Genomic DNA, 14,249 nt, shown 5'->3' with positions numbered 1-14,249 from the left:
GAGGAACCGGGGGCTTCGCGATTTTTTCACGCAACCCTTCCGAGGCTGGCTGCTTCCACCGAGGCGCCGCTGATGCAGCTGCAGGCGCCGCGCAAGTCCCCAGCCGCCCGCCCAGGATATCTTTGCAACTTTGCTTGGCTTCCCCCCTTGAACCTGGTGGGAGAGGTGTGGGGGGGTGGGGGCACAGAGGCATCTGCCTGAGCGCCGGGGTCTGGAAAGTGCCTGCCACGCTTGTGCCCTGCGACCAAGACGCCAAGGAGAAGAGGAAAGAAGTTGCCAGTGCCGCTCTCCACTGGGGGGGGATTTTTGGTCCCTCTCGCGATCGTTTTAGGCGGGCCGTGCAGCGGGGTGGGGGTTGCATTCTGTTATTACCTTTTTTTGTCTCTCCTTCCTCGGGTGAGGTCATGATGGTGCATTGTGCAGGCTGTGAGAGGCCCATTTTGGACAGGTTCCTGCTGAACGTGTTGGACAGAGCATGGCACATTAAATGTGTCCAGTGCTGCGAATGCAAGTGCAACCTGACTGAGAAATGCTTCTCCCGGGAAGGCAAGCTTTACTGCAAAAATGACTTTTTCAGGTAAGTTCCTCGGGCCGGAGGCGAAGCCCTTTAATGCCGGGGAGGGAAAGGGGGGAGGGGGGAGCCCAGAGATGCAAGGCGTCATGTACATCCCGTGTGCCCCGTGCCTCTCCTAACTTAGCAAGGCGAGGGATGGAGGATCGGGTGCGGTGCGGTGCGGTGCCTGCCGACCGGTGGCGACTGCTCCTGCCCGCGCCGTAGCGCTCAGTGCCGGGAGCAGGCGGCTGTCGCCGGGCGAGGCTGTCCCCGAGCCGGCGCCGCGGCCGTGCCCGGGTCCCCGCGCTCCGCTGGCCGCCGCCGCCTCCCCCGCAGACCGGCTGCGCGGCGCGGCCGCGTCCGGAGCTGCCGGCACTGACCGTGCACACAGCCCGTGGCCAGCCGCGCGAGGGGACCGGCTCTTCGACATTTTGAGATGCGACCTGGCGTGGGGAAGGAGCAAACTTTTCTCAGCAGAACATGAATCCAGTGGCTTGGGAACAAACCAGCCCGGTTCTCCCTCGGCACCGATCCCCTCTCCAGGTGGCCTCTGTCCCCCAAAACAGCCTCCCCTCCCCGGCCTGCGGCCCGCCGGGCTGGCCGTGGCCGTAAAACGGAGCCAAGTCCCCTGCCAGGGCGAGGAACGAGGCTTTGGGCGCTAATTAGCCGCGAGTGCGCGGGGCAAACTTTTTCGCCTCTTTCTTCTTCTAAATCAACAAAGGGGCTCATTGAGAATGGAAAATGGCCCTAAATCTCGCCCGGCCTTTTGTTTTCTGGCTGTAAATGAGGTAAATGTGGCTATTTGTTTAGCTAAAGGCTGGAAAGCTCCGGGGATGATTAATATGGAAGGGGTGGGGGTGGGGGGAGGTGAGGGGCACTTTGCCTACTGCTGCAGGCCTTAATGAAGGTGAATTTGAATAGGTTAAGTGTCACAGTCGCCTTTACACATGTAAACTACTTTTAATGGCCCCCGCGCATTCAGGACCTCTCAGGCTGCAATTCCTTAAATGCCTTTAATGATTTTTGATAAGGTGCAGATGAGGCAATTATGCTCCGGGATAAGACGAAAAAATGACTTATGACTTCTAATGCTTTCACTACATCAACGTCAGGGAAAGGGAAGCTCTTGGAAGTTGGGGGCTAGGCAGGGAAAAAGGGGGAAACCAGCTTCCTCTCCCCATTAGACACCTTGTGCCCGCTGCCACCCTCCGGAGCCCACATCAGAGCCCCCCGCATCGAAATCACAGCCCCCCCCCTCCTATTTTGATCTTAATAACTGATCCTGAATCGCGGTCATTCCCTTCCTGCCGTGCAAAAAGTGCTCGTGTTTGCAACGGAGCCGGCAGAAAGACCGAGCCTAGAATCGCTTGAGGCAGCTGCTGTGATAATCCTTTCCCCGGGCAAAGGGGGATACTTTAACGTGTTAACGAGGTTCCCAGTCTCACTTTTTTAATGAAAAAATAACACCCTGGTTTTCCTCTGGAGCCTCTCCCGAGCCTCGGAAGCAAGGAGCAAAAGCTCCTGGTTAGCTCGAGACTCGCGGGGGGAGGCATGTGCGCTCGCCGTCGCGGGGGGAAGCGGGGCTGGGCGCTCAGCCTGCTCCCGGCTGTGCAGGGCATTCACACCCCGTCGTGCAGCCTTCTCGGGGGTCCAGCATCAAGAGGGGTCTTTCTTTTTTACGCTGAATTGGAGCAGGTCCTCCCGGCCTCGCGCGGATATTGGCTCACACACCTTTGCAGTAAGCGCAGCCAGCGCGGCAGCCGGCTCAGCCGCCGCGGCTCTCGCGGAGGAGCCGGCGCCTGGCTCCCTCCCCGCCGGCTCCTGAGCTTTACTGCACCGGCGACCCGGCCAAGAAAAACAGCCCCCCTCCCCGCTGCTGTTTCAAAGAGTTGAACAATCAGCTCCTCACCTGCCCTGAAATCCTGTAGGTGGTGGGGGGTGAGGATTGCCCTTACAAAATTTGCCCTTACAAAAAGAAAATGCCAAGTCCATTAGTAGTTGGACTAGTACCCGACTGCTGGAGTGCGGGCGGGGGGGTCATTTCTATGGAGTCAGATAAGGGCATGCAGCGCTGGCAGAGCATTTCCATGTCTATGCGACTCCTCTTTTAGGCTCCTGGAAACCTATGGCGGGCCCGGAGGAATGATTTTGCGCACCCACGTCCCTGGCATCCAAATCCAGGCTCTTTTGATTGTCCAAAGCCAGGCGATTGTTTGATTTGCTTCAATTCTTCCCCCTACCCCCCCCCCCCCACACACACACGCGCGCGCGCGCGCGCGCGCACACACGCATGCCTGCAGTAGCTGTGGCACGGAGGGGTCCTTAGCAGGGGCGGGGGTGGTCTCTCCCTCCGGTTTAGTCCCCATTCCTCTCTTAACCTTCTGTTTTTCTTCTCCCAGGAGGTTTGGTACCAAATGCGCCGGCTGCTCCCAAGGCATCTCCCCCAGCGACCTCGTAAGGAAAGCCCGAAACAAAGTCTTTCACCTGAACTGTTTTACGTGCATGGTTTGCAACAAACAGCTCTCGACCGGAGAGGAACTGTATATCATAGACGAAAACAAATTTGTTTGCAAAGAGGACTATTTGAACTCGCCCAGTTTAAAGGAAGGCAGCCTCAACTCAGGTATGGAGCCGGGTCAGCCGGGGAGCCGGGTCCAAACCGGCCTCCCACCCCCGAGCTGGCACACGACACCTCTGCTACCCCGCGGCAGGGGCACGAGCGCGCCGGGGAGGCGGAACCGTGCTTCTACCGCACTGGGACGATTCAGACTAGGCAAGGGGAACCGGGGGCCTGCCGCAGCTGGGCCGGGGTTGTGTTCTGCAGTGTTATGAAACTTGTGTCAGAGAGGAGCTGATGCCACGGTGCTAGGAAGGAAGGGAGGAAGGAAGGAAACCTCCAATATAGCTAGATCCTGCACACTGTGCTGCAGGGTCCCAGAAAATCCCAGTGCAAAGATTATCTGGTGAGCGAGGGCTGGAGGCCCTGATACAGCGCCGAAGGAAGTCGGGGAAATGCCCCAGGCCCGGGTGGCTGCAGCCGGCGGAGTTTGGGGGAAGGTTGCCCAAATCTAACAGGAAAAGTGGGAAACATCTGTGCCCCCCCCACACACACACACACACCCCGCCGGGGTGGTCACATGGCCGCAGCTGGCCGGCGAGCGTAACTGAGGAGGGTCGCCCCAGCAGCCCGCGGGGGCCCTGGGTATTTTAATGGACATCGCTTTTTCTCCCCGACTCTCCTAGCCTGTCTCCTGCCTCCTGGCCGCCGCCTCCCCAAAAGCATTTAGCAAACGGGAAGCGAGGGAGGAAAGAAAAGCAAGCACGCCTCTTCTCTGTGTCGATCTAGTTGTATTCTTCTTGGGGAGGGGGGGGCCGAGATCGGAAGCGAAGCATTTTCCCTTCCCGCCCCACCGTGCCAAACCAGCGCTGCGAGAGTCCCGGGATTCCCGGGGAATCCCGATCCCGTTGGATTCCCGGGGAAGAACCGCCGGGCCTCTCGGGTTTTGCGGAAGGGTGCGTGTGTGTGCGTGCATGCGTGTGCGTGCGCGTGTTATCTCGTTTCTAAGACAGAGAGCAAAGTCACAACAGATGCTTACAGCTCAATGCCTGTGCATGTATGCAAAGGGTGTGCGTACCTGTATGTGGCTCTACACTATACTATACTATACTATACTATACTATACTATACCCACTGTTGGCCTGATCCTCGCCTCCTTTTACCCAGAGGCAAACCTCCCATTTGACTTCCTTGGAAGCTGCCTCTGCGTCAGGACAGCAGGATCAGGCCCACTCTTACTGAGCCAGCCATGCCACCAGCCGCCTGTGCTCATCCCCTCCCGTGGGATCTCTCTCCGTTCAGCACCTGGGGCCGGATCCGGGCACGCGAGTCAGTTGGGCCGCTGCAGTGAGCGAGGCGAGTAGTCTGCCCTGTGGTTTCTGCACCAGGGGCCCGTGTTCGGGGTTGGGGATCACTGTGGGGCTGAGCCACGGCCTAGGCCTCCCTGACGGTGGCAACGAGTGGTTTATGGCGGCGGAGTCCTGCTCCCCGGCTCAGGCTGGGCTCGTGTCCGACAGGCAGATGCGGAGCTGGCGTGAAAGGAAGGGACGGCTTTACAGCAGGTTGGGCAGGCTGCGAATCTCCTGGCAGAACCAGGGCTGGATGCTGCTCTCGGCCCCTCCGGAGTGAATCCGGAGTCACTCCGCAGAAGCCACGGGCTTGCTTGACTGCCCGAGAGCAGAGGCCGGCTCCTCGCGGACTCGGGCGGCAGCTCCGGCGAGGCTGCCGCCGGCCCCCGGGGCGGCTGGCCCTGCTCTGCGGGGCGCGAATGAGCGGTGGTGCCGCGAGGCTCGGCCCAGAGCAGGGCCCTGGCGTCGGGCGGACCCGGCCGGCGGAGCAGCGCCTCTCTCCAGCCGCAGGAGGCAGCCAGGGCAGCGGGGGGTGGGCTCTCACCTCCCCCGGAGTCATCCCTCTCCTTCTGGGTCTCCCTTGCAGTGTCCTCCTGTACAGACAGAAGTTTGTCCCCGGATATCCAGGACCCCATGCAGGACGATCCCAAGGAAACAGACAACTCCACTTCCTCGGACAAAGAGACCACCAACAACGAGAACGAGGAGCAGAACTCGGGCACGAAAAGGAGGGGCCCGCGGACTACCATTAAAGCCAAGCAGCTGGAGACCCTCAAGGCTGCGTTTGCTGCTACCCCCAAACCTACCAGGCACATCCGGGAACAGCTGGCACAGGAGACGGGGCTCAACATGAGAGTTATCCAGGTACAGGAAGCCTCAGCTACAGCCCCCCTCCCCCTCCCTTCTCCCTCGCCAGCATCCTCCTCTGCTTGTAGGAGGGAATGGGCTCCCGGGGGTCAAAGCTAAGGCCACTTACAACCATTCCCTCCTCCTTCCCGCTCTTGTGTATCTCGCATCCATTGGCTTTTAGGTCTCAGCTCACAGCCAGCAACTTTTCCGCGGTGACGTCACAGCCGTGTGTTTGTTGCGTCACAGCTTGTCAGAGGTTGTGACGTTCGTCTGTGATTTCAGCCGGAGCAGTGGGCTCTGCGGAGGAGGGGGATATCTTGTCATTTAGAAATATCTATCTGTCTATCTATCCAGACCTGCCTGCCTGTCTCGCTTTATAGTTGTATAAAGAAAAGATCAGCAGCCCCTTTTACTCATTGCGCGCTGTCCCTCCCTAAGGCTTTACTAAAAAAGTCAGCAACCTTCTTAGGTGCAGCTTAGGCAAGGGGAAAGTGAGGCACGAGGGGGCGAAGGGACCTGCCGGAGATCAGGGAAGGCGGAGCGCAGACCTTGTGAGATTTAGGCCAGGTCTCCTCGCGGGGCCAAACACCACGTGCTGCCACCTGAGCCGGGAAGACAATTTCCTCTTGTTTTCATTGTAACAATAATAATCGGCCACTGTTGTTATTAATGACGGCGGCGCTGGGGGATTTCGGGCTGAAAGCTCTCTAGCCATAATTGTTTTCTTCAGCTGGAGAGTCCTCAGGAGAAAGCCCCGCTCCGTGCAGATGCTTTTAGTACCACATCAAAAGCCGGCTGGTTTCAGTGGAAGGACTTGCTTTCAGGTCCTCGGCCCCGGCTCCTGGTCAAACAAGCCGTGATGGGAGCCCAGAGAAGGGGGTGGGAGGTTAATCTTTCTCTTGGCAGTTTGATCCCATCTCCTTGGGCAGCGCCCCAGGGAAGCCCAAGGAAAACCTCCCACCGAGATCCCTGGGCCAGGGCAGGAGCCTGCAGCACTGCCCCGCGCTCAGGGACGCACCTGCAACGGGCTCCCGCCGCCTCCCCGAGCCCGGGGCCTGAGCGAGGCGGGGCCCGCAGCCCAGCGCGGGCGTCGGGGCAGTGTGCGGGGTGCAGGAGGCCGTGGGTTTGGACGGTAACCCCCCCCCCCTCCCGGTCCTTACAGCCTCTGCAGCCTCCTCCCTCCCCTGCTGGCAGCTCCACTCCCTGGACGCAGGGTCAGCTGTTCTCCGAGGTCCGCTCGGTGCAGCCCTGGAGCGTGCAGGCTGAGCCAGCTGTGGGGTGGGGAGTAGCCAGGCTGTTGCCTGAAAGCATTTCTTGGAGCGCTTCATAAATGATACCTTTAAGAAATCCCTGAGAGCAAAGGGGAGATAGAGAAAATGCTAGCCTCAACCCCTACAAGCTCCAAGCCTCGGGCCCTACAAGTCAAGCTAGGAGTGCCCCTCTCCTGAAGGATGGCCACAAGACAGTTAAGAAAGCCCATATCTTCCCTCTTCCTGGAAGCACAAACCAAGTCCTCCTTTGGGCGGAGACGAGACAGAAATGTCTGTTTCCCCGCAAGCGGGTCGAGGTCTCTGGCCATCCCCTTGCCGCGGGGGGGGCGGGATGGTGGCCTGCCACAGGGGCTCTGGCGCGGGAGGCAACGATGCTTTCGGCAGACGATCGTCCTGCCTGCCACCCCTGCGACCTGCCCCGGGAGGTGTCGGGATCTGCCTGGCTTCCCAGCCCCCTTTTTTCCCTAGGTATCTACCTGTTTTTCTGCCGCTGTCATATTCATCTAGCTGTCTGATCTGCCTGCCTGTGTCTGCCTGCCTATCTATAGCAATAGATTTAACAGTGTATAAGGAGGCTTTAGACTGCTAAACCTTGCTATTAAAACGGAGGGGGGGTGGTATATAGAGACACAGACAGCAAGGCAGGTTCCAGCCCCGTAACCGCTTTCAGCTGGAAAACCCCTTTCATGGGCCTTTATGAAGTCGTCTCCCAGGCTCTGAAGGGAGCAGGGAGGACATTTCATTATGATGAACCTCCCCAAGGGCTTGCAAAATCCTTCACTCTTGGCTGGGAGCTCACTCGCAACTTCTCTTTCTCTTTTCTTGCACACCCTTCCCCCCCCCCCAAAAAAAAAAAGAAAAAAAAAGCGGAGCTGCAGTGTTTTGTCTCCTGGGGCAAAGTTTTTTTCTTGTGCTTCTTTGGGGACTCTTCACTAACAGTGTCTTGTAAAAATAAAAGGTTGGTCCGAAAAGAAAGCAGCTCGCCTTGTCAGGGACAGGACACTGGGTCTCCGGGCAGCTGATCAGGGGAGCTGGGGCTGGAGGAGGGGAGCGCTGCTGCTTTCTCTTGCCCATCCCACGGGAAAAGTTTGATCCTCCCTGTGCCCCGATGTGAAGAGAGCTGGTCTCGGAGAGGGCAGCTGTAAGCCAGGCATTAAGGAGCCCACTGCCTGGTCTGTATAATGTCCATCCATCCATCCATCCCCTCCGTTTGTCTGTCCCTCGGCCCATCCAGCTAAAGCAAGTTCCTGCCTACCCCGCCCCCCCATACCATTGCTAGTGGGAGCAGCCGAGGCCTTCACGGACAGAGCGGGAGGCAGGGGCGGGCGGCGAGGAGAGGGACCGGCGGGGCAGGGGAGAGGGGAGCCCGGGAGCCCCCGGGAGCGCGCCGCCCCGCTGTCACGCCGCGCTGCCGCCCGCAGGTCTGGTTCCAGAACCGGCGCTCCAAGGAGCGGCGCATGAAGCAGCTGAGCGCGCTGGGGGCCCGGCGGCATGCCTTCTTCAGGAGTCCGCGGCGCATGCGCCCGCTGGGCGGCAGGCTGGACGAGTCGGAGATGCTGGGCTCTACCCCCTACACGTATTACGGAGGTAATGAGCGTTTTCTGGATCACTTCCCCACTCGGGGTAGCCAGACACTGGGACAAACGGAACAAACACCGGGCCCGCCGCCTTCCCGGCCCTCGTCCTGCCTGTCTCCCTTCCCCTCTTCCCTCCTGCTTCCTTCTCTTCCCCCCATAGACCTTGTCTTATCCCTTCCCTGGGTCTTTCCTTCCTTCTTCCTTCGTTCCCTGGCTCGCCCATGCGTGGCTCCTGCCCCGCGCCCCTTCCCACCCGCGCCGAGGGGGCCCTTGGGTGGCCGGGCAGGGCGTGGGGCCGGTGACAGCCCTGGCCCGCCGGCGGGCGGATCGGTTGCGGATCCGCTGACGCCCGGGCCCGGCCGGCAAGCCCCGGCGCCCGCGGCCTCCCGCCGCCCCGGAGCTCTCGGACATAGGACGAGGCGCCGGGGAGGGGTATCGCACCAGGCGTCTCGCCTTAACGACGCCTTTTCCTGCGTGTTGCGACCGCGGCGGTATGTAAGCGGGGCGCAGCCTGCCCCGGGCGCTGCCCGCCCGCGTGTCCCGCCAGCGGCGCCGCACCCCGGCCGGCCCCGCTCCGGCTGCGCGCGGGGCGGCCACGGGGGCCCGGGCCGGGGTCGGCTCGGGGCCGGCGCGAGCGGGCAAGGGGGAAGCCGGAGCTGCGGAGCCGGGCTCGGGACCCGCGGCGCAGGGCAAGGCGGCGGCGGCGGCGGCGGCGCAGGTGCAGCTGGGGCTTTGCTTCCCCCCTTCCCGGCGGCCTCTTCCTTCCCCGTCCCGTCTCCCTTCCCCCGTCGTCCGCCCCCGCGGCCGCCCGACCTCCCTCCCCCGCCCCCGTGCTCAGGCTCCCGCGCCCCGCCGCTCCGGCCAAGGTGCCGCTCGGTTGCCATGACTTTCCCACCCTTCCTGTGGCATCTGTTTGAAGGTCCCCGCCCCCCGGCCCTGAATGCCGCTCGGCTCCTCCAGATCCCTCCTAATCCGCCCTGCTAGAGATTCCGCCCGGGCCCGGCCAAGTTTGCACCCCTGCAGCAAGCAAGAAAGAGACATTGTGATGAAGCTGTCTGCTGGAACAGAAGCCGCGGCCCCATTCAAACCTCCGCTCCCCTCTTGTTCCTCGCAGGAACAAAGCCCCAGCTGCACTCTTTTGTACCTCTTTCAGACGGCATTTGTTCCAATTACCTCCAAACTCCTGGAGCATATGGAAGGTCACTGTCACACAGGCCGGGCCCCCGTGTGTTTGCTATTTGTTTTCTCTGCCTTAGACCCCCCCTCTCCGGCGGGGCCATGTGGCCCCTGGAAATCCGGCCCTTAATGACATGCAAACAAGGATGCAGACCGGCTGGGGGGGGGGGGTTGTCCCGCTCTGGGGGCAGCTGCCTGGAAGGGGGCTGGAGGCCGGAGGCTGGGGCTGGGTGTCTCCGGGCTGCTCGGCCGCCCTGCGACCTGGGAGCTTAAGGGCGCTGGGGGGAACCAGCTTTCCCTGCAAACCTCCCTACTGCCGCGGGGGGAGGGCAGGGCACCGGCGCTTGCTTGCTCCCGGTGGCGGCCCGGGGACAGCTTCCCTCCGGGGGTTGTTTGCAGTGACTCAAAACCAAGGGGGAACCGGAGTCTGCAGGTCGCCTGCAACGTCTCCTAGTGGGGGGATGGTTTGGGGGCGCAGCCCTGGCCCGCTTGTTCATCCCCGCCGCGCCCCCTTCCCCGGCCCAGATTTCCGCCCGGGCGCTATGGACCGGGTCGGGCCGGGTGCAGGTCTTCTCCGCGCCCCGAGGACTCGTCTCTTCCCGGGGTCTCTGCTGCGCTGCCCGGGGCTGGCTCCCCCCAGAATAAACTCGCTGCCCCTCGGCCAGCGGATCCGGATCTCTGCGGCCCCGGAGCTAAACTCCCGCCGGCTTCTGCCGCCTCCTCCGGACACCTCTGCGCGCTGCGGGACGCGGCGGGCTCGAGCCACCGGGCACGTCCGGGCACAGGGAGGGGCGCGCGCAAGCGTGCGTGCGAAGGGTGTTGCGCGTGCATACGTGTGCGCGGGGTCGGGTCGGATTCCCCCTTTTGCGCGTGCATTTAATGCCCGCCAGCGCTGGGCCCGCCGGTGCGCATCTGTGGCAGGTGTCTGGCTGTTTGCTGGCATTTGCGCGTTGCTGTGCGCTGCACGCACGGGCCCGCGGGGATTTGCGCGGCGCAGCTGGGCGCGCATGTGTTGGGCTGCGGTTGTGCGTGCGCTGCGCCCTTGGGTGCCGGCTCTCCCCGAAATGCTTGTGCAAGACGCGTGCGTGTTGCGTATAGATGTGTGCTCGCATGTGTACTCGTGTTGTGCACCTGTACGAGGGCCTGTGTGGGTGCTCGTGTGTGGTGGTGTACGCCCGGGTGCGTGTTGTGGTACACGTCTGTGAGTTCGCATGTGTTGTGGTGTACATCCCTGTGGGTGCTGTGGCATACGCCTGTGCGTTGTGGTATACACCCGTGTGGGTGTGTTGTGGTCCACGCGTGTGTGTGTGCTGGGCCACGTGTCTGCATGGGTGTGCACATGTGTGTGTTGTGGTGCTACGCTCCTGTATGCTCTGTGCGTGCGTGTGTTGTGGTACACGCCTGTATGGGGGTGTGTGGTGGTGCATGCCTGTGTTTTGTGTGTATGCGTGTTGTGGTACACGCCGGTGTTGTGTGCGTGATACACGGCTGCGCGGGGGGCGGTGTTTTGTCACATGCCTGTGTTTTGTGTGTATGCGTGTTGTGGTACACGCCGGTGTTGTGTGCGTGATTCACGCCTGCGCGGGGGAGGGGTGTTTTGTCACACGCCTGTGTTTCGTGTGTATGCGTGCTGTGCGCGGGGGGGGGGTGTTACGGTACACGCCTGTGTTGTGTGCGTTGCGGTTACACGGCTGCGCGGGGGGGGGTTGTGGTACACGCCTGTGCTGTGTCACGCGCCTGTGTTGCATGCGTTGCGGTTACGCGGCCGCGCAGCGGGGGGGTCGTGTCACACGCCTGTGTTGTGTGTGCTGCAGCACACGCCGTGCGGGGGGCGCGGGGGGCGCGCGAGTGTGGCGGGCGGCCCGGCTCACGCCTCTGCTCCTCCGCCCGCAGATTACCAGGGCGATTACTACGGGCCGGGCGGCAACTACGACTTCTTCCCGCACGGGCCGCCCTCGCAGGCGCAGTCCCCGGCGGACTCCAGCTACCTTCCCAACTCAGGACCCGGCTCCACGCCCCTGGGCCCCCTGGAGCCCCCTCTCCCCGGACACCACTCCTCAGAAAACCAAAGGTACACGGATATGATCTCGCACCCCGACACTCCGAGCCCCGAGCCGGGCATGACGGGCTCGCTGCACCCCATCCCCGGGGAGGTCTTCAGCGGCGGCCCCAGCCCGCCCTTCTCCATGTCCAGCAACAGCGGCTACAGCGGGCCCCTCTCGCACCCCACCCAGGAGCTGAGCGAGGCGGCGGTGTGGTAGAGCCCTGCGTGTCCGCGGGGGCACGGCCCCGGCCCCGGCCTCCCCCCTCCGGATACAGGCGCCAGGGAGCAGCTCCGCCCCCGCCCAGCCACACTGATACCAAAATCCGCCCTCCTCCTGAGTTTCTGATCATCTCCTCTCTAGCCTTCCCCGCGCCTGTAGGACCGCGGACCGTGGGGTCCGCCCTGGGCCTCGGATGTGACCCGTGTGGTACCTTTCTTCCTAGCCACGTCCAAGCAGGCCCTGGCTCCCCCACCGGGCCGGGCTTGACGGACCTCTCCAAGTCTCTGAAACAGCATCTCGTGGACCAAAGCTGAACTCGCCTGGGTCACAGGTTTCAACCGAACCCTCTAGATGGACTGAACTTCATTCTTCCCTTTGTTTTGGGGGGTGGGGGGGATTCTCTTTGTTTTCTCCCTTTTTTACAACTTTTGTAATGGATCGTCCAGAATCGCACCTCGGTTTTCTTTCATCTGAAACATCTCAAAAGGAAAAAAAAAACCGACTCTTTTTTTCTTTACTTAGAAGGTTTCTGTTGACTATGTTTTGTGGTGATGGTGGTGGGCCTGGGGAACTGGAAGAGGACAACTTCCACTGGTGACAAGGCGCGCCCTAGTGGTAAGTTCCGGCTCCGCTCTCAAGGACTGCGGGACTTGTCATGGTCAGAGGGGCTTAACTGGGGGTTGTTTTGTTTTTCATGCGGCGAAAAGATAACTAACACTACCAATAAAAAATCCAAGTCTGAATGTGTCTAGCAAACACCAAGTCAAATCCAAAAGTTTATTGGAGGCTACATGAATTTAAGGATGTATTATAGTTTTTGCTTCTAGTTTCTTTATTTTGTATAAAGAAAAACAAATAAAGTATGTTTTTGTGTTTACTGATTATTTATTGTACTTTAGTCATCTGAGGCTCCAACATTTTTATATTTTTAAGAGGGGGAGGGAAGGGGTATGGGAGGGAGGGGAACAGGAATCAGTTTGCCTAAAAAAATAATAAAAAAATAAAAATAAAAAAAGAAGTTGTTTTCCAAAAGCGTTGTGGATTTACTTTCACCACTGCCTCTTGCAGAAGGTGTTAGTGTGAATGGCTTTTGTTGTTCAATGTGAATAAAAAATCTTTTAGTTAACTAATGCTCATTCACCTTGTTCCTTTTTTTTTTTTTTTTTTGGAAAGAAAAACAGAATTAGCAACTCTGAATTAAAATTGCTATTACAGCTTTCTTTCTGGAATTGCTCTTTTGCATTGTTAGAAAAAACCCTCAGACACAAGACTTTTTGACTAAAGTATAGTGTGTATTTTTAAACTAGTATCATTATCATTAGCATTGTCATCATATATTTGAGATGCACTGCCTGTTCAACCATAATAACAATAACAAAAATGACATCAACATATTATATTATATTATATTATATTATATTATTCTAAAGTTCTAACTGTTTTTCCTTCTCTTGTTGAAATCAATGAGACTTTTGATTATCATCATCTCTGTTATTATTATTACTATCATTGTCATCATCATCATCATCATCATCATCATCAGCCCAGGCATTTTGCAAGAAATGCATGTTGTATTGGGGAATTAATCCTGCAGTCCTGATTTACCTGTAAATGAGTTCTTAATCACAAAATATTCCAGATCCTGTATTTCCCTTCAATCCATCAGTACAAATAAGACCTCCTCAAATAAGCCAGGGTTGCAGGAAAAGTTTGGTAGGCTTTGTTTGAACTCCCTGGGTTGTGGACATGATCCAAAACTCACTGAAGCTAATGGAAGGCCTTCACAGCAGGCTTTGGATCAGGCACTCTGAGATTCAAGGAGGGTCTGCTTCCCATTTGTTTTTGCCTCTTGAGGTTCATATTAACTTGAGGTCAGTGAGTATACAGCACAGGCAAAGAGTGATAATAGATGTTTTGATTATCTTTTCATCTTCTCTGGGGGGGAAAAAAAAACAACCCTACCCAGAAACCAGAGCTCTATAGGAATGATTTGCCAAATGAGCATGGCACTTGTCACAATAGCCCAAGAAAAGAGACGGAGTGAGACAATTTTAATTAGGCAGCCACATTTCTCTCCTAACACGGCAGCAACAGCACTAGAGTAAAAGAAAGCCAGTTCTGAGAGGGCTCTAATATATCCAGTAATGATGGAACTACAGGAATGGAGTTATATAGCTGCCTGGCATTGTGCTGGATAGAGAATCATTTGGGGTTTTTTAATAAAATTGTCTACAAGCTACAATGCTTAGTCTAAATGCATGTGTATATACAGACCCAGTCTCAGTTCCTCAGTCTGAATAGTTAAAGAATGTAGTTTAATTCTTTTTAATTGCTCTCTCATTATACACACAAACACACTCATCCTTACAAAATGACACACACCCCATTGCATAGGTGCGCTTATGTGATAAATATGTCCATACATAGACAAATATGTATGTGACATCCACAAATACAGACCACATAGACAAATACTGAAGTTTAGTCACTCATAATTTGGATACATCACTGAGCTGAGTTTGGTTGTTAGCATCAGTGCGGGCCACTTTCTGCTACCAAAGCAGTGTTCCAACTGTGTAGCCACATGTGATACTCATTGGAACAGTGGACAGTGGATGGATATACATTTCTAACTATCTTCCTTCATGTGTTA

The 14,249-nt window shown here is 58.2% G+C and overlaps 1 protein-coding gene across 1 annotated transcript; it reads left to right on the top strand.

Annotated features, from left to right (window-relative positions):
* Positions 1 to 404: 404 nt before the first annotated feature.
* Positions 405 to 12,392, top strand: LHX5 (LIM homeobox 5). The gene is made up of 5 exons (XM_090062623.1): positions 405 to 577; positions 2,953 to 3,176; positions 5,046 to 5,323; positions 8,001 to 8,166; positions 11,226 to 12,392. The coding sequence occupies exons 1-5, from the start codon at positions 405 to 407 to the stop codon at positions 11,591 to 11,593; spliced, it is 1,209 nt and encodes a 402-aa protein (XP_089918749.1). The 3' UTR covers positions 11,594 to 12,392.
* The last annotated feature ends 1,857 nt before the right edge of the window (positions 12,393 to 14,249 follow it).

This window comes from Crocodylus siamensis, chromosome 9 (genome assembly GCF_052110815.1).
Source record: "Crocodylus siamensis isolate JL-2025a chromosome 9, ASM5211081v1, whole genome shotgun sequence".
NCBI lineage: Eukaryota > Metazoa > Chordata > Crocodylia > Crocodylidae > Crocodylus > Crocodylus siamensis.
The sequence above is the reverse complement of the archived record's forward strand: the minus strand, read 5'-3'. Positions and strand labels throughout refer to the sequence as shown.

Bases quoted from the DNA above. Each gene is read 5' to 3' on its own strand.
- LHX5 (XM_090062623.1), top strand. From the start codon at position 405: ATGATGGTGCATTGTGCAGGCTGTGAGAGGCCCATTTTGGACAGGTTC. The intron at 3,177-5,045 runs GTATGGAGCCGG...TCTCCCTTGCAG, and splicing joins GGAAGGCAGCCTCAACTCAG to TGTCCTCCTGTACAGACAGA. The intron at 5,324-8,000 runs GTACAGGAAGCC...TGCCGCCCGCAG, and splicing joins TCAACATGAGAGTTATCCAG to GTCTGGTTCCAGAACCGGCG.